Source organism: Camelus bactrianus, chromosome 16 (assembly GCF_048773025.1).
Source record: "Camelus bactrianus isolate YW-2024 breed Bactrian camel chromosome 16, ASM4877302v1, whole genome shotgun sequence".
NCBI classification, from domain to species: Eukaryota; Metazoa; Chordata; class Mammalia; order Artiodactyla; family Camelidae; genus Camelus; species Camelus bactrianus.
The window spans coordinates 8,737,229-8,758,126 of record NC_133554.1 but is presented as its reverse complement, the minus strand read 5'-3'; the positions used below and the strand labels follow the sequence as shown (position 1 = coordinate 8,758,126).

The 20,898-nt window shown below is 34.3% G+C and overlaps 1 protein-coding gene across 4 annotated transcripts in view; it reads right to left on the bottom strand.

Annotated features, from left to right (window-relative positions):
- The window catches only part of RABEP1 (rabaptin, RAB GTPase binding effector protein 1), a 165,766-nt gene that overhangs the window by 48,975 nt on the left and 95,893 nt on the right, over positions 1-20,898 (bottom strand). For 3 of the 4 annotated variants that reach the window (XM_074342419.1, XM_045516452.2, XM_074342420.1), the window contains one exon: positions 8,446-8,574. The exons of the other annotated variant lie outside the window; for it this stretch is intronic. In XM_074342419.1, coding sequence (XP_074198520.1) covers positions 8,446-8,574 — 129 coding nt within the window. The remainder of the gene's footprint in view (positions 1-8,445; positions 8,575-20,898) is intronic. 4 annotated transcript variants of the gene reach the window in all.

The following is a 20,898-nucleotide window of genomic DNA, read 5'->3' as shown; positions in this document are numbered from 1 at the left end:
AGTAGGGTAGAAGGGTTTGTTTTGGGGTTTTTTTTTCTTGTGATGTCCATCTTGATTTGATACTGGGGTATTAGCCTTATAAAATTAGTATGGAAGTCTCTCCTCCTGTTTACTTTTTAGTAGAGTTTGAGAAGTATCAATGTTAATTCTTTGAACATACAGTAAAATTCACTACTTAAGCCATCTAAGCCTAGGCTTTTCATTTTTTTGTGGGTAGTTTTTTAACTACAAATTCAATTTCTTTATTTGCTATGGGTCTAATTCAGATTTTCTATTTCTTCTTCAGTTAGTTTTGGTGTTTGTATCTTCCTAGGAATTTGTGCATTTCATCATTCAGACTCCCTTATTCTTCTGTAAGGGTAGTAGTAACGGCCCCTGTATTCATTTCTTGGTCAATACAGCTAAAGATGTGTCAATTTTGTTGGTCTTTCCAAAGAAAGCACTATTACTTTCACTGATTTTCATTATTGATTTTCTATTCTGTAATTCACCAAATCTTACTCTAATCCTCATTTCCTTCCCTCCTACTTGTTTTAGGGTTCATTAACTTTTTTCTAGCATTTTAAGGTGGAAGGGTAGATTACTGACTTGAAATATTTCAATACAGGGATTTATAGCTGTGTATGTCTAAGTACTGATGTAACTGCATCTCATAAGGGTTGGTATGGTGTGTCTACAATTTCACTTACCTCAAAGTATTTTCTAATTTTCTTTGTGATTTCTTCTTTTAGCCACTGATTTCTTAGGATTGTAGTATCTAATTTCTACATATTTGTGAGTTTCCTACATTTCACTACACTGTAGTCAAGAGAATACAGATTGTATTATTTCAACCCTCTTATATTTCCTTGTTATCTTCTTCTTGTTGTTCTACTCATTAATGAAAGTAAAGTGTTCAAGAGTACTACTCTTACTGTCAGACTATATTTCTCCCTCCCTTTCTGTCAGTTTGCTTCCTGTATTTTGGCACTCTGTAATTAGATGTATATGTAACTATTTTGTTCTCCTGCTGGATGGTCCTTTTGTCACTATAAAATGTCCTTCTTTAGTAACTTGTTTTGGTTTGAAATCTATTTTGCCTGATATTAGCATGGTCTTTCCAGCTTTCTTATGGTTGCTATATGCAAAATATATTTTTTTCATCCTTTTACTTTCAATCTGTTTGTATCTTTGGATCTCAAATGTATCAACTAGACTATATAGTTGGATCTTGTTATTAACCAGTCTGAAACTCTCTACCTTTTATTTGGATTGTTTAATCCATTCACATTTAATATTACTGATATAACAATATTATTGGATTTAAGTTTGCAACTTTTCTTCACTATATTTTATGTCCTTTTGTTCCTCTATTCTTCTTTCACTGCTTTCTTTTGCCTTAAGTGAATAATTTCTAAAGTAACATATTAATTCCTTTCATAATCGTTTCACTATAGGTTCTTGTGTTAGTGGTTGCTCTAGGGCTTACCATATATATCTTAACAGACTCTATTTCAGATTTATACAATCTCAGTCCCAGTGAAATATAGAGATCTTACTCCTCTATAGCTCTCTTCTCTTTTTCCCATGTCTATGCTTTTGCTGTTACATATGTTGCTACTTATATATACTATAAACCCAATGATACACTGCTATACTTACTGATTCACATAACTGTCTTTAAAGAAGCTTATTAAAGTAAGGAACTCAATAACATCAAAAGCACATCTTTCGGATGAAAACTCTAATTCAAAAAATTACACGTGCTCATAACAGCACTGTTTACAATAGCCAAGACATGGAAACAACCCAGGTGCCCATTAACAGACAGTTGGTTTAGGAATATGTGCATGTGTGTGTGACTCACATACTTAGAAAACAAACTTACGGATACCAAAGGAGAAAGGGAGGTAGGGAGGGATAAATTAGGAGTATGGGATAAAGAGATACAAAGTACTGTACATAAAACAGATTAGCAATAAAGATTTACTGTTTAGTACAGGGAACTATATTCACTACCTTGTGAACCTATACTAGAAAAATCTGAACAAAATATGTAACCGATTTACCTTGATTTACTTTGCTTCACACCTGAAACTAATGCAGTATTGTAAATCAACTATACTTCAATTAAAAAAAAAACCTTTTGGAAAAAACTAATTAAAAAAAAGACAATTACTGATATAGTAGAGATGTGAAAATGTAAAAGTACTGTGTATGCACATGCCAAAAAGTTGTAAATTCAGATGAATAATTTTCCAGGAAATATAAATTACCAAAATCCCTCAAATGGAAAACCTGAATAAACCATAAGCATAGAGAAACAGAATCAATAAGCAGAATTCTTATTTACAAAAGGATGCCACAGGCATAGGTTTTAGAGGCAAATTTTGTTAAATCATCATGGAAAATTTGCTTCTATGTTTTATATACTATGACTTACTAGATCATTTAGTTTTAATTTCTCATTCCTTTTAATATTAATTTTAATAAATGTTTTTAAAGTTACAATCTTACTTTCAAAGTATTGTTTTAGCTGCATCCCACAAGTATCTTCACTGTATTCTAAGTATTTTACAATCTCCATCATGATTTCCTCTTTAACTCATAAGCAATAGGAAAGCATTCTTAGTTTCCAAACTTTAAAAAAAAATTTACATTGTTTAAAATCTTTCTAGCTGCATTAGGTAAGAAAACATAGTAAATAGCTTGCCTTTTTAAATACATTGAGTCTTCCTTTGAGATACACAATGACAATTTTTAGGTGCCCCTTATGAATATAAAGGACGTATATTTTTAATTTTTTCAGTACATCATTCCTAAGAGATGAAGCTTTTTAAAATTCTGTTGTTCAAAGCTATGATGTTTCTACCTATTACTTGATCTAGCAACTGATATGTTAAACATCTCCTATATGTGTATTTACCAATTTCTCCTTGTAATTCTATCACCTTTTGTTTTATATGACATATCATGGCTATTTTGTTAGGTACAGACAAATTCATGATTACATTCTATCTGTAGATTGTTTCATTCATCATGAAATGGCCTTCTATATCATATCTTCAATGCTTTTTGCCTTAAGTCTCAATTTTGTTGTTATTGCCTCATTTGTTTTACTTTCTTCTTTAAAAAAAATGAAAGTGAACGAGGAAGTTTTTTGGTTTTCTTTTTTACAGTCAGATTTATTAGTTTCTATGTCGGTATTGTTTCTTATATCCTATCCATTCCCTCTTATGTTTACTTTTCTCCTTGTAAACATTATCTTTACTAGTTCTTCTGGTGATTTATGTGGGTGATAAATGTTCTTAAGTTTTTGTATGCCTGAAATACCAATTTTGTTCTTGCTCTTGAATACTTAAGCTTCATATAATATTTTAGGTTCACAACTGCTTTTTCTCTGCACTTTGAAGATCTTATTTCATTGTTTCCTAGCATCTGTTCTGCTTATGTGGTATCTCTTGTCAGCATAATTGTTGCTTCTCTCCAGTAGCTTTCAAAATTTTCTTTTCATTCTTGATGCTCCACAGTTTAAGATGTGTCAAAGTATAAATTTACTATTTATTTATCCTACATGGTTCACAGTATTTATGTTAAAGACTCACTTGTTTTTTTTTCTTTTTATTTCTTTTCACTTCTGTTTCTTAATGCTTGAAAAATCTATTATTATATCCTCAAATTTTCTCTACTATTCCCTCCATTCTCTTCTCCTGGAACCCTTTTTAGAAGTGTGTTAGAGACTCAATTCATCTTCTACGTCAACTGCTCTTTGACATTTCTCTCTTTGTCTCACCGGGAGAGAGAACCCTTCAATATCATTTTCTAATTTACAAACTCTCTGTGTCTACAGTTTAAACAATCTGTTAACCCTTATTTCAATTTATGTATGTTTCCAAGATTCTAATGGTTAAGTTTTAAAACATAATCTAGTTTTATTTCCACATCTAAGTACAAACTTACAGTATGTGAACCACAAATATCTTCCAAAACCTAGCTTTTAACTATTGAAGATCTGATTAGTTAGCATCAGAGCTTTATGTAAGTTATGACCATGTACAAAATCTTTTAAAAACCACTAGAAAATTTCACTGTCTTCTGGTGGTTAACATGAGCTCTATTTCTACTCTTCTGCTTCAAATTGAGAATTCTGTGGCCTTTTGTTTGCTGCTTCATGTAATAGGCTCTTACTCATTGCCCAAGACTGAGGATTTCCAAATCACAAAGCACAAACACTGCTGCAGTGCCAAGCTTTGTACTGAAGTTGGTTAAAGGAGAAAGCTAAATCAAATACTTTTTTTTTTAAAGCTAAATCCCTTTTTTAAGTTCAACAGAAAAGCAACAAAACTTTCAGAACTAGTCATAACATTCCCCGCTGAAGTCAGCTGGGAAAAGAATGGGTACTAAGGCAGAACAGTCAGTAAGAGGAGTTAAAATGTAATAATCTCTTACTAGTACTCCTCATTGCTATTTGCACTTATATTTCACCCAAATAAACGAAAGCACAGCTATTACAACACCAAAGCAAAAGCTATTCCTATTGGGAAAAACGCCCGCCAGCGTTTGGACTTCTGGGGTTACTCTGACCTGGCTGGCTGAAAGATAAAATAGACAAAGACTGCTGAACACATTAAAACCATGGCTTATAACTTACCACCTGTGAAAATCACAGAAGACTAGGCTTATACTCATGCAATAATATAAGCTGCTTCTTTAGAGAACATCTTTAAATCTGTTTTTTATAATGATACAGGCAAACAGCCAAGACAGAAACTAAATCAGCATTTACCTTTTCCACAGTGTGCAATTTCTTTAGAAATGACACCAAAATTCTCAAAAGAGGATCACATTATTCCTTTTGAAATTTTGTAGAAAGTTACTTCACCTGTTCTCTATAGCCAACTTAAGTTCATTGAGAACTTCAGACAGTAAAGATACTATAGTACACATAAAGTTTATTGGGTCTAGATGTAGTCAAAGAAGTTTTAACATACCAAATATGTTTTTGAATGAATCCACATTACAAGTTGTTTAAATTAAGAGATATAAAACTGCAACTGATAATGTATTTCAGAAATGAGGGGTTCTTATTTTCATTTTTTCAAAATTTTACAGAAAAGTCAATTTTGTAATTTCAAAAATTATGATAAGAAAACAAAGAAAAACATAACGGCTTTATTTGGGGACAGAGAAAAACAGAAAGCAAAATGAACAAACTTTGGATGAGATAAACTTGAATTTACTGAATGAGCAAAGACTGAAAAAAGACTGTAGAGAAGATGATGAAGCAACAGATTTACTGGTGTGAGAAATGGAAGAGGATGCCACAGGCCAGTATCATAGTGAGTTTGAACTGGTCCTCAAAGGAAATACTGCCATGACCTCATACATATATATTAAAAGGTATTATAGTCATCTTGACAAGAACATATCATTGCACAGAGTTTAAAGTAGTACCACATTAATTCAAGATCAAAACAAATTTTAAAAGGGAGATGTTAACAAATTCACATGAACATACTCAAGAACCAGACAGAACTTACTTTTCATGACACTTTACATACACTCAAGTAAGGATGATACTGTGCAAAATGTATTACCTATCCCCATAGACTATACTTTCTTGAAGATAAAAACCTTATCTCATTCATCCCAACCTCCACAGTGTCTTGCAGAGTGCCACCGTGCCTAGAAAAGAATACCAGCTTTCTCATCTCCCTGTCAGCCTATGAAGGAACAAAATTAACAGGGAACAGCCCTCCTGCAACTCATGAGAAAACAGAATCCCATCCCATACTACAGTCAGTAAACCTTTCCAAGCCAGAGGCTGAATTCTGTAAGGCCTAGGAATCTTCCGTCTTACAGAACAGTGGCTTCCAAACTGTTTTTACCACAATTCACAGCAAAAAATATATTTTATCACACAACTCTATACATGCAAGTGTACACTGTTCTACTTTTACTTAAACTTACCAAGTAAATAATATGCTGTTATTTTCCATTTTATTTCTTTTTAAAAAAATTGCTGGTCACAACCCACTCATTTTGTTATCCATCAGTGAGTTACAATCTGTAGCCTGAATAATACCACTCCAGGACAGTGATCTTCAAAGTAAGGTTTATGTAACCCAGGGGATATGCAAAGATTTTCCAGGCACATGCTGTTTTAAAGGAATCAAATTCTAGATCTTCAACTTTCATAAATAATCCTTCCTGAAACAGAGGGGTGTTTAAGTGTAGATTCTCCTTGTCCACCTCCCTTTACTTAACACCATGCTCCCACTTAACAAATGAAAACCTTTCACTCATCCTGAGTTTTACTATAGTTCACTGCCCTGTTGTGTCAAAACTCCTTTGTGACATCAAACCAGAGGAATAATTGGAAATATCAATGTCAGTAATAAAAAAAGTGAATGACTAATAACTGGGTAACAAATCTTTTGGCAGGTCACGTGGACTGCAAAGTCTGCTTTCAACAAAATTGAAAGAAGATTTAATTGAGTTGTCAGCCAATGGAATAAAATTATTTTTGAAGCTAGAGCACTATGTGATTTAATATAATTCAGAAAGAGTTAAGAGAATAAAATATCACTATTAAAAAAAAAACATTTCCATCTATTTATTTACAAGATCAAGGGCTGAACTTACATCTATTTTTAAAAAACTGAAACTTATCTTTGTCTAGACATTAGTAATATTCACTAGAGGTTAATGATTTAATTGGGAGGGGGAACCAACACAGCTCATAAGATGTACACTTCCAATAATTTTTACAGCTTATTTTTAAATGTGGGCAGTATGTATGATGTAATCAACTGTGCGTTTAAATAACTGTAATGGTAATGTAATACAAAAGAAATTTACATGCATTATTTTTATTGCAGAGAAGTCTGACCAATTTTTTTTAATGGCTTTCAAGCACAAAATATTACTTTAGGCCAGTGGTTCTCAAAGTGTGATCCCTGAACCAACAACATCAGCATCACCTGGTAACTTTCTAGAAATGCAAATTTCTAGGATCCCACAGACCTAGTGAATCAGAAACTCTGGGAATGGGGTCCAGTAATCTTTGTTTTAATAAACCCTGGAGGTAAAATTCTGACGCACACTCATGTTTGTTCTTAAAAAACACTTTTTAGAATAAAATTCTGAGGGGGATGTTAAAAAAAACTAACATAAGAAGGGAAAAATGTGAAATTTCTGAAGAGTTTATTCATTTTTTTTTATTAAATGGCTGTGATGGATATTAAATCACAATGATTCTACTGGATATGTTTAAAAGCATAAAGTTTTAATTTAAGTTGTCAGTATTAACAGTATGATAAAATTTACATCCTTCATATCCTTTTAAATTTAAAATTAAAAATTCTAAAAGGTGTGAGAGGTGTATATAAACATTTTATGGAATACATAAATTTAAAAATTGGAGGATCACTAGTCTGGAGTAGTGGTTCTCAAACTGAGGTCCCTGGACCAGGAGTACTGCAATCACCTACAAGCTTATTAGAAATGCAAATTCTCAGACTCCTCCCCAACATACTGTGTTCCAACAAGTATCCAGGTGATTTTTATCCACTTTAAAGTTTGAGAGCTACTGGTCTAGACTACAGAAGTGGTTCTCAACATTTACTGTGCATCTGAATTATCTGGAAAGCGTCCTAAAACACCAACTGCTAGACCCTAATCCCAGAGGATCTGGCTAGGAAAATCTGGGACAGGACCCAAAATTCTGCATTTCTAACAAGTTTCCCAGGTGACAGTAATGTGGATGCTGGTATTCCACAATCACGCTGACAATCACTCAGAGGGCTGTGGAAACTACATCTATGTGTTCCTATGTCAGTACCCAAAATGTAAACCCTTTCTTTTCCCTCATTCTTCAGATTAGTCTCCCTAACGATACACTCATATATTTGCCTTATACAGTTTACATCTTTTAAATAACTCATAATTACTTAATATTTGTTTCCCTCACTAGAGTTCAAGTTGTATGCATTAAAAAAACCACACAAATCTGCCCCTTCTGTATACCCAGCACCTAGGCACAATGTCCGCCTCTTAATAGGTATTAAACATATTTATTGGTAATTAAGATTTGTTGGATAAATTACATGAAATGTCAGTTTTAATACAACACAGCTAAGGATATTATTAGAATGCCAACAGTCCTGACTTGCCTGGGGCTATCTCCCAAGTGTTAAGAGCACTGGAAGTCCTGTGTCCCAGGACTACCTAGCCCACCATATTAAATCTCATCATTAAGGTCAAAAGACAAAAATCTGAATAATGCATTTTTCAACTTATTTTTCAATTTCATTCTTAACCCTTAGCCTCTAAATAGTCTTCTGTTATACAACGTATGTAGAAATAAAATCAAGGTTTACTCAATGATAAAATTAACATTGTACTACCAAGAAATTGACATTTTAAGGCAGTTTTAGTATGGGGGCTGGGGGCTTATAAACTTACCCTCTTTAGCCAAATATAACTCTTTAAATTTTGCTCTCTTTTGATTAAATTCTTGCTCAAGCTGCTGCTGTGCACGTAAAAACTCTGCATTAATTTTTTCCAATTCTGCTACCCGTTGCTGAAGAGAAACTGGAAAGAAAAATACCAGTTAAAAAGTAATAACGTTTATTTATAAATTAAATTACAAGAATAAATTTGAATTTCAGCTGCACATTTCTATAATGAAACAAGTAGTCAAGCTTCTTCCAAAGATTCAATATATTCTAGGAAATTCTAATTTTTCAAAAAAAGAGACTCTTTTATTAGATGTAATATACACACTGTGAATGAATCATGTAAAGTGAAACAGCATGTATACAAAGAATCACATAAGGCAAGTTTCCCAAAAGAGAGCTTCTAAAGTTTCTTCGTATAACTGACGGAATGTCGATTCACTGCTGGAACTGTTAAATATTATTTGGGCCATTTATCCCACAAATGAACCCACTGCCAAACTTGTTAGGTCTGTTTCTCTCAAGTGTTACGAGCAAAATCTAAAGGTTACTCTGATTAGGACAGCCCTACCAGCCTGAACGACTCTCCCAATTTCAAGATGATTCATTACCATTACATCCAAATCGTAATCAAAAAACCTTTCATATAGAAAGGATATGGAACTGTACATTCTGTATGAATTCTCAATTACTGGGAGATTATCTGGTTTTAGATTAATGTTGTTTGTGGTAGGGCAGGGATTGGGACATATTTTTTATTTTAGATGCTCTATAATTTGGCCACAGCTGATTATATAAATGCCTATCCTGACCAAACCCAGAGGGTCTTCTGGTTTATGCAAGGAGTGGGAAATACAGAAGTCCAAACCCTTGACCTCCTCCTTTTCCCGAACAGCAACCCAGCCACAAAGCTTGACCCTAACTGCTCCAGGGAACTCTTATCAGAACTATCACCACTGCTGGATCACCTGATCAACAGAGGTCTCAGTTCTCTACAATAAGCCATCCCAGATAATGATGATTTCCTAAAATTTTAACCATGATCTGAGATTATCTCTGAAGGCCCTACACTCCATTCAACTTAACTGAGCTTATAATGTTATAGTACATAGAAAAAAGCCTGGAAAAAATGCACCAATGATTTGTCTATGAGTAACAGAATTATGGCTCATGAATTTCTTCTACGTGCTTTTCAAAGTTCTCTACAACTCCTTTAATAATAAATAATTAACAAAAACCAGTACTTGTTTGTTCCCGAGACATCTTCAGACTAGCCTCACTACAGATCTAACGGTATCAAGGTAATCCATGGCAGAAAGAGGAAATGACTGCTGCTTTGAGTTCCATGTCATTAAAGGAAAAGAGTCATTCTGAGGAGCAAATATCTAGGATCTTTAAGTCAAAGCCAAAGCCAACAATAACATCTGGTCATCTGAACATGTGATAACCTTGGGAGAAAAACAGAGATGGAGAACCCATTGGAAGGGAGAAATGTGTAGTTATTTAATATTTACCATTTGAAATCATGAAGAAAATGTGTTTTCTGTGCTATTTACTTGTCTTAGAACTTTACTGTCCAAATCTAAATGTTAAATAAATTAATAAATTTTCCACTTAATACTTTAAAATTACTGGTAGCTACTGATTAATGCACAGGGTAGGGAAGAACTCTGGGGAATTAAGAAAGAAGAAAAAGCAAGATCCCTCTGTTTTTATTTCTTCCTAACAAGTACACTTCCATCCACTAATACCTTCCAGCCAAACACACTCTCATACACATACATACACAAACACACAATGTCCATACCTTTCAACATTATATTTATATTTAGGGACTGAAGCTAATGAAATAATAAAAAACTAAAATGCAGCCTTTAAAATTACAGCCAAGATTAAGTGTATTTCCACTAATCCCAACCCCGTCCTGGCTCTCACCAGGCACAGTCTACACCCACAGGTCTGGCTGCCTCTCTCCAGGATTCAGGACAAATTTCAATTCCAGGAATCACGATCCCTTTGAGGATATACTAAGGAACTCCCTTATTCTCCTCTGTTTTTTTAACTAAAAAAATTTAAAATCCACCACAAATACTACAATTCTAAAACACAGAAAAAGGCCAAAACAACTGCTTTTTATAAGAACGCTTCTACTGCTACAGCTAGAAAAACCAATTTACCTTGCATGAGACAGCAAGAAAGTTTACAAACAGGCATATCCTAATGCATCAGCAATCAACCACAAGTCAAACTGAAAATAGATCTCATCACACAAAATACTTTTTCTAACATAGTGACTAGCAATTCATAATAATTACCTAATAGTTCATGTAAAAAGCACTTGGCACAACACATAGAAAAAAAACTGATACAGTTTAGCTATAAACTAGTGATATTTATTTAATGAATAAGGGAAAACAGAGTGATCAACTGACTTTGTATACAGCCACAAAAAACCAGAAGCTACTTCGAACCTCATGATTCTGACTCAGTTCCATGCTCAGACTTCCAGCTCATATCCTTCCCAACTACCATGTATCATCCTAGCATCACTGACAAATTAACTGGTGTTAACGCCAACCTTCAACATTAAGCCTGCTGTAACTCACAGCTGAGAGCTATTAGTAGTACATCAGCCTTTGTTAAACATTCCACACATTCTGTATATTGCTACCTTCACTGAGTAATAATAAAAGGGGGGACACTATCTCATGCAATGGCTTCTTTTAATGCTTGACATGCAGAGGGAAAAATTAATACATCATTTATTCAAAATGTCTGAATTAAGCAACAATACAGAAAGGAAAAAGAATAATGTGGCAAATAAATGAAGGGAAGACTCAATAATTCTTAGATACCTCTCTTCCCCTAATTTTGATATGAATGGGAGAACATGTAGTAACTTAAAAGTATTTCTAAGCCCCAACCTGGGTCCTACTATTACATTCCTTTAACATTATATTAAATTTGATGAGACATAAGCAATGGGAAAAGAAAAAAGATTAAAAAAAAAAAAAGGTCTAGGTCAAACATTACTACAACCAGAATCTTTCTAATGTTCAAGATCTAATTTCAAGCAAAAACCAGAAAACCAAAAAAACACGAAGCATAACTCCAGTGGAACAAAAGAATCTGAACAGTTCCTGAAACTCGGAAGTCTTAAGTTGTGTATCACTGGGTTTTAAAACGAAACTGTTAAGTATGGTAAGTACATCTATCCAATGGAATAATACCAAGCCAGAAATTTTATATTAAAAGAATAAAGATACAAAATTATATATTACATAATATGGTCTATGGGAAAAATATATAGAAAAAGAAGACCGGAAAGAACACGCCAAATTATATTCAGAGTGGTTGCCTCTCTGAATCAAAGCATAATTTAAAAATTATAAATTCATTAAAAGGTAATAAAGTGCTTCATCTTTTTTTTTTAGTTTTGATGATTACAATTTTATCTTATTGCTCCATCTCAATCTCTCTGTCCATAAAAAGTGCACATAATTAACTTCAATGGTCTTGAAATATTTAAACACACTAAATAATCATTTTTTAACTACAATTATATTTTTCCAGGACAAGCAATTTGCTAAAATAGATAAATTTTCTAAAAAACATAATTTCTTCTGTTTCAGAAGAGACCTTCCAGCTAGCAAACCACCTTTTCTCTCTGTACTCTGAAAACTTATCCTGTCCAGCTTCTTTGAGGAATTACTGGAAATGATTATTACTTGCAGTGGATCTACGCACTGAATTGTCCTTTGTTTAGGGAATAATTAATAAATCCACAATTACTTAGCATGCCTCACAAAGAAAGGAGAAAGTAAAGTGGGTGGGGATGGCATGGATTACTAATCTAGAGAATATTTATCACAAACACCACAGCCCATAAGCAGGTATTGGGTTAACATTACCAGTCACTTTATGGTATTAGAGCAAATAGATATGGCACCTGGGAATCCCTTTTTCCGTAATACTAAAGATAATCACAAATTCTTCAGTACAACAGACAGTTGTCATTTCACTTTATATAATCCTCCAAATATCTAACTAGCAACGTTGAGGAACTTCATCCTTTTACCTTGTCCATTTACTCATATAAACCGATTCTAAAACAATTTGGTGATGTTTACACAGAACAACTTCCTAGCCTTCTTTCGGTGAACCAAAGTGAAAATCCTTACTTTCTTTTACTATTCTTTCATTAATTTTTGCAACTCTCTTAAATAATTAGGTGCCATAATACTTCAGATAAAAGATAACACTTAAAATGATGGGCTTCAAATAAGAAAGCCAATTATTTCTCATGTAAAAAGATTAGCTGTTTTATGTAAACTACCTGAAAATGTTGTTATAAATCCAGGAAAAATATAAAATGAAAAACAAATTGGCATCAAATTTTAATTCAAGTGGCAAATGAGATAATGAAAAACTATTCTGCCCTTCAAAAGGGCAAAAGTAGAATTAAGAACAAACCATGGAAAACCCTGATTTGGGTGAGGCGCGGGAGGGGTGGCAAGGGTGGCAAGGATAAATGAGGGAAGAATCGAAGGACATTAAGAATATTTTCTTATTTTCAACCTCCGTAGAGATATTACCCTTTGGTACATCACCTGAGATCTCAGAAGAGGTTGATACTGATTTACTAGGCTGCTCTATTAGTTATAAATTCACACTCTATTAGTATCAAATCACATTTCATTTTATCCATGATTTCATAACAGTATAATCAAATGCCTTATTAGAATTTAAAAAAAAAAGCTATCTACAATTTCAGACTCAGAGAAGCTTGTGCTTCAATCCAAACCCAAGCTTCCATTATATGAACTAGTGCAAATAGTTTCATTAAAATAAAGATGATACCCATTATGCAGAATATCACATGCTATGAGGTTTAGATATACCATCGTATAAAAGCAATTCACATAGAAAAGGCACTCAAATGATAGTTACCATTAACAACTTCAGAATTTAAGTATCAGGTTTATAATTCTGCTAAAAAAAAAGTGGGAGATGTACATTTGGATCAACTTGTTCTAGAGAGCCTTCCTAGTGATAAATACAAAATCATTTTATTTTCTAAAATGTTCACAAACCACTTACTTAATAATCTATTCTTTTTTAAGTGTTCCAGAAGTTGTATTTAAGCAAAGTTACCAATGAAGACAAGCAAGTAAACAAAGTTTTGAGAGAAAGTTAAAAATAGAGAAAAATAACTGAGCAAAAGAATGGGTATTTCAGTGAATGTTCAGTGGATGAACAAGGCAGTATAAACTATATTCCAGGCTCTATTCCTATTTTTCATAAGGCTGTAAAGCTATATTCCATGTATTCCCATATGGAATACATACTGAAAATGTGAACATGAAAAGCCTTAAACAGTTGCCATATAAAGATATAAACTATACGGTTGAACTACAGACATTTTTGAATATTAGTCAAGATACACAATACAGTTCAACCACAATTTCATACATTTTACCAGATAATTTTTAAATCACCTCAATTTCTGATTACATTTAGTCCAATTTACCATAACTGTCAAAAGTTTGTGTTCAGCAGCCGATATAAATATGCATGGAAAAAACAGTTATCTATTCAATTTGTAAAAGCTGGTATTATTCTATTTCTCAAGTATTTCAAACACCAAATGTCAAGCCAGATGAAAAGCCATGATTCTTACTAAGCTGATAAGCAGATATACTTTCTAACTATTTGAATATTTAAATATTTTAGTTTCCCATTTACAAGACAAAGAAGGCTATTCAAAACTTAAATATCAGGTTTACTTAAGGAATGGCCAAAAGAATTCAGTTTTCTGTCTATACATCTACTGGCATTCCTAAGTTGAACTACATCATGCCACTTTAGGACCTGGCTTGGAACTCTGAGAATTCACTACCAGTGAAGTTAAATTTAATCCTTATTTTGTGCTTGAATTAACCAAGTGTCAGCACGGCTCCAGGTGGGAATGCAAAATAGTATAATCACTCTGAAAAGCAGTTTGCTGTTCCTTACAAACACATACCTACCATATGATACAGCAATCCTACAAACGAAAACATGTAGGCAAAGATTTGTACACAAATGCTCACAGCTTTACTTATACTAGCCCCAAACCAGAAATAACACAAATGCCCATCATAAATGGACAAATAATAGTGTATCCATACAATGGAATATTATATAGCAACAAAAAGGAATGAGCTACTTAACAAAAACATGGGTAAATCTCAAGAGCATCATGCTAAGTCAAAGAAATCAGACACCAAAAGTATGATCCCACTTACATGAAACTCCAGAAAAGGCTAAATTATAGTGACAGAAAGCAGATCAGTACTTGCCCATAAGTGGGGGGAGTTTAACCACAAAGTGACATGAAAGAACTTTTTAGGGCAAAACATTCTATAACACAATTACGGTGATGGTTACAAACTATATATGTTTGTGAAAACTCATGAATCTATATACTTAAAATTAGTAAATTTTATCATAAATTATCTTTTAATCAGCTTTACTGCGGTATGAGTTAAAATTATAAGAATAAATTACTGCTTAGTAACAGCAGAAGTGATTTTCTCTCCAGGCCAATTTTATTATCCTCATAGCACTAACCACTGTCTGAAATTATTTCTCTGAATATCTGCATGTTTAAATATTGCTCCATACTAGAGTATATACCCTGAATGAAAACAGAGACTTTATGTATCCTGTTCATTGCTACATCTCCAACACCCAGAACTGTGGCTAGCATATGGAAGGTGTTCTATAAACATTTACTAAATAAGTAAGTAAACAAAAAAGTGAGCTGGAATAACTAAACCCCACTGATGAAGGGGCACATAAGTCAGGGTTTCAAATGACAGCAAGAATTTGAAGACGCAAAGGAGAGGAGAGTATTCCACTGGGAAAAATCAAAGGCAAAGGGAGCAAGACGTGTATCTGTCTAGAAGCCAACAAGCAAATATCCCTGACTTGGGGAAAACTGCAACATTCCCCACTTTGCATAAAAGTCTCCATGAGTTTCTTCTTGGGCTGTGCTTTCCAATATGGTAGTCTCTAGCCACATGAAGCTACTGAACACCCGAAACCTGGCTGTCTGAATTGAGATATGTGTTAAATAAGAAATATACATGGAATTTAAGACTTTAGTAGTACAAAAATTTTTTGAATATCCCATTAATATTTTCTAGTCATCACATGTAGAAATTAAGAAATCTGGAATATACTGGGTATATAAAATACATTATTAAAATTAATTTCCACAGAAAGTTATACACAAATGTTCAGAGAAGCATTATTCATAATAGCTTGAAATAGGAAATCCAAATGTCCACTAACTGATGAATGGATAAACAAAATGTGGTATATTCATACAAAATAACAGTACACGTCTATAAAAAGGAATAAAGTACTGATAAAGTTGCAAGATGGATGATCCTTGAAAACATGTTAAGTGAAAGAAGCCAGACACCAAAGGCTACATATTGTATGATTCCATTTACATGTAGTATTCAGAACAGGAAAATCCACAGAGACTATTAATGGGTGCCAAGGGCTAGGGGAGGAAGGAATGGAATAGGGAATGACTGCTAATGGTCATTGGGATGCAGATATTTCTGGGGATGAACACGTTCTGGAATTAGTGGTCATGGACGCACAGCTCTGTGGACATTCTAAAAATCAGTGAATCATATACTTTAAAAGGGTGAACTTGATAGTATACAAACTAAATATCAATAAAGCTGTTATTTTAACAAATAATGTCACCTGTTTTTCTATTTGGAGTTTTTTTTTTTTTTACTTCCTTAATGTGGCTACTAGAAAAATTTTGAATTACATTCTCCGGCTCACATTACATCTCTACTGGACAGCACTGTTCAAAGAGCTTATTTGAGGGGGGAGGCAAGATGTATCCTGGATATTTTGAGTTCTCATTTTTACCTCTAATTCTCTGACATTCTCTGTTTTTCCCAGTTTGCCAGCCTGCTTCAAGTATCACCATACTTTATGGCCAACTTAGACTCTAAGGTCAATCATCTATAACCCTAGATTCCCTTCTCTCTTGCACTCTTACAGTAGCACAGTGTTTCTCTACTATGGTATGCAGACTGTTTGTTACTGGTCTAATGAGATAAGGAGTTTGTGCCAGTATGTAAGATCAACTAAGACACCAAGCACATTGTTCAGTTCACTTGACATTTTCTGATGAAGGAAGCAATGCACTAATTTACATTCTGGCACAAGCTCTTTATCTCCCTGCAGACCACCGCTGTGGTAGACAACTGTCATATCTATGGCTGCCCATCATTTTTTGGAAAGGCTTTCTACATTTAAGGACATTTCCATTTTATGAATTTCAGCTTCCCAAAACAGAAGCCAAACACAAATTCCCAATCTCCCTTGAAACCAGAATGCAGGCATGTTACCTAAGCCCCTCCAATCCACACACACAAATGCAACTTCAATTCAGAATTGCACAGTATAAAGAAACAAGGTTTCTTGCTGCCATAAGGTTACAGGTCTTGCTCTTGAAGGCAAAATGGCATCAGGGAAAGCAGCAACAGCATTGAAGTGGAGCTTTACATGCTCATCAGCACCAGAGGAAAGTCCTTCCTATCAGGCCACAGGCCTTGGAGCAGTGATTCTCAAGCCATGGCTCTGAGACAACAAAATCACTATCACCTAGGAACTTGCTAGAAGCGTGAATTCTCAGACCCCACCCCAGACCTTCTAGAATCAGAAATTCTGGGTGTGGGACCCAGAAATGTTTTTTCTTACAAAAGCATGCGTCTAAAGAGCTTGTAGAAACTCAAATGTTTTTTCTTAAAGTGTTTATCTCTGAGAGGTGAGCTTATGAGCTTATGTGAACTTTTCCTTTCATATTATACATTTAAAAATTGTTTGACAAGAATTTATCATCTCTGATGCAAAAAAAAAAGGTTTAAGAAATTTAAAATTACATAGCGTGAAAGAATAAACAAACACATCAGTGGAACAGAACAGAGAGCCCAGAAACAGATCCACACAAATATAGTCAACAGATCTATAACAAAGAAGGAAAGGCGACTGAACAGTGAAAGGAAAGACACCATTCATTATCTTTTCAACAGATGATAGTGCTAGAACAACTGGATATCCACATGCAGGAAAGGGAAGGAAAGGAAAGGGAATCTAGATACAGACCTTACATCCTTCACAAAAAATAACTCAAAATGAGTCCTAAATGTAAAATGCAAATGTAAATGCAAAATTATAAATCTCCTAAAGCAAAACATAGGAGAAAATCTAGATGACCTTGGGTTATGACAATGACTTTTTAGATAAAGCACCAAAGGTATGATCCATGAAAGAAATAATTATAAGCTGGATTTCACTAAATTTAAAACTTCTGTTTGTGAAATACACTGTCAAGGGAAATAAGACAAGCCACAGATTTGGAGCAAAAACTTGAAAGACATTATCTGGAAAGTACAGTTACCCAAGATACACAAAGAACACTTAAAACTAAACAAAAAGAAAAACAACCCAATTAAAAGATAAGCAGAAATTCTGGACACCCCACGAAAGAAGATATACAGGTAGAAAAAAGCTGAACATCATCTGAAAAGATGTTCAACATTGTCCGTCATTAGGGAATTGCAAATTTAAACAATGAGATACCACAACACACCTACTAAAATGGCTAATATCCGCAACACAGACAGCACCAAATGCTAGCAAATAAGTGGAACAGGAATTCTCAATCATTGCTGATGGGAATGCAAAATGATACAGCCACCTTAACATACTCTTACCATATGACCCAGCAATTATAACCCATAGTATTTAGCCAAATGAGCTGAAAACTTGACATCCACACAAAAATCTGCATCATAGCCGCTTTATTCATAATTGCCAAAACTTGGAAGCAATCACGATGTCCTTCAATAATTCAGTGAATAAACTGGTACATTCAGACAATGGAGTATCAATTAATGCTAAAGAAGAAATGAGCTACCAAGCCACAGACATGAAGGAACCTTAAATGCATATTACTAAATGAAAAAAGCCAATCTAAAAAATCTATATAACTGTGTAACCAACTATATGACATTCTGGAAGAGGCAAAAACCGTGGAGACAGTAAAAAGATCAGTGGTTGCCAAGAATTTAGGGGAAAAGAAAGATTAGCAGGTAGAACACAGGGGATTTCTAAGGCAGTGAAACTATTCTGTATGATACTACAATGGTGAATGGATACGTATCATTGTGCATTTGAACAAACCTCAGAATGTACAATACCAAGAGCGAACCCTGATGTAAATAAATGATGGACTTTCAGTGATAATGATGTGCAAGTTCACTGACTGTTAACAAATGCACCACACTGGTGTGGAATGTTGACAGTGGGGGAGTCTGATGGGGCAGAGGGTAAAAGGAAACTCTGTACTTTCTGTTCAATTTTGCTGTGAAAGTAAAACTACTCTAAGAAATAAATATTTTTAAAATGGTAACCATATCTGTACACACAGTGCCTAGCAGTGCCTGGTCTATAGTAAATACTCAAAAAATAAAATAAAAACATACACAGCACAGTGCAAGGCATAGAGCACCTCAATAAATCATAGTCACTACAATGAACTAATATAATACAGTAAATTAAAACAAATTTGAGGGAATGTTAATATACATTAAAAAGAGTTGATCAAAATAGATTATTTGATCAAAAATAGAACATTTTTGCTGTTCTTTGCATAAGTCACATAGATATTATGTCTGGAATATTTTCGCCTATTCTAGGTACACCATTTTAAGAAGAGCACTAGCAAACTACATATTAGAACAACCGGCTAGCCAAGCAGAGGAAGCTACAAAGAATGGGCAGGGTACAGAATCCTCATATGAGAACTGCCAAGATGGAAGCAAGCTCTTCAAGTATCTAAAAACCTTTTGTGTGGAAGAGAAAACAGACTAATTGTGACTTGTTCATGAGGTCAGAACCAAGGTGTAGAAGTTGCACAAAAGTGATCTGGACCCAACAAAATTAAGAATTTTCTAATACTGTTACCACAGAAAGTGGACGTATTCTGGGAAGACTGGACTTTCACCTGTTAGGAATAAATGCTGAACAAATTTCTGCAATAGATACAGATCTAAACTGTTGACGTCCCTTCTGTAACTGTCTACGGAGGCTTGCTAGGTTCACAATAAAATGAAAGTTAGCAGTAGTGTCAGGCAGACTATTCCAGAGTAGCTAAGAAAGTTACAGATATAAGATAAGGATGGGGGGTCGGGAGAGGCAGCAGCAGCAGTTTATTATAATCAATGTAGCAGGAGCTTACAGAAAAAGTAGTTAAGCAGATATCAACTGGGGACTAAATGATAACTATCAAATTTGTGTTGATTTTTAATAGCCTCAACCAAAGGAACAGCAACGCATATCATGATTTCAGACCCCATCAGATTTCCCTCAAGGACCCAATCATATCCTGTACTTAGTACACTACCAGCCTTTCTCAACCCAGGTTCCATGACAGAATTAAACTCTTAATACTCACAGCTCTCTGACTTCTCTCCTGTGCATCTAGGATGGTACTGGTTATATCACTTTTAAGATAACTGGGAAAATAGTCAGCCAAACTATTTCCTGTGTTCTGTGGTTAAGATGAGGAACCCAGGCAAGTATAAACAATCTAATCTACTTGACTGTAATAAAGGTTTCAAAACTACAACCTCCATGAGAGCTGGCACCTTTTTCACCTTGTTCATAGTTAACAGTCAAATCATGTATGTTGAATAAATGAATAAAAGAAAGGAGGCTACATTTACATTTAGTCAGTTTCTCTTCTATCTCAGAGTTTTCTCTACTTTTCCTTCTCATTCATCTTTTCCTTTTTCCCTTCTGTTTTGGAGGATGAGATCTGTGTCTCTCCTCCTGATACTCAAGCTCCTGATTCATCTTATCTGCTCTTAATTTCTCAGAGACCTAGTCCACATTTATCTTCTTCTTGGTATCTTCAGGCTCTCTCCCTTTCCACTGGCAGCTCCTCCAGCATCTACAATTACTTACATCTCTATATTTAACACACACACACACACATTTTGCCACAACCCTACTGCCCCTCTCAAGTGACTGCCCCATCTGTATGTGTATCACCATAAGTTTAAAATGTAGTCTATACATGCTGCCTCTACCTACTTACTTCTTCATCAGGCCTTCTAAAAGGGGAGTTTCAACAAGGATCATTTAATTGCTGATTTCAATGACCACTTCTGTCTTCATCTGACTTCTCTTTGGCATCAACACTAGTGACCACCTCCTCATCCTTCAAACTTTGTCTAACACTGACTTCTAATACTAATCTTCCTAACTCTGCTTTTTCATGATTAACCAATGGTTTCCTCTTCCTCATCCAAACATTAGTTTTATCTGTGGCCTTCCTCATAGTCTATTCTTTTGTTATAATACCCTCAACACAATA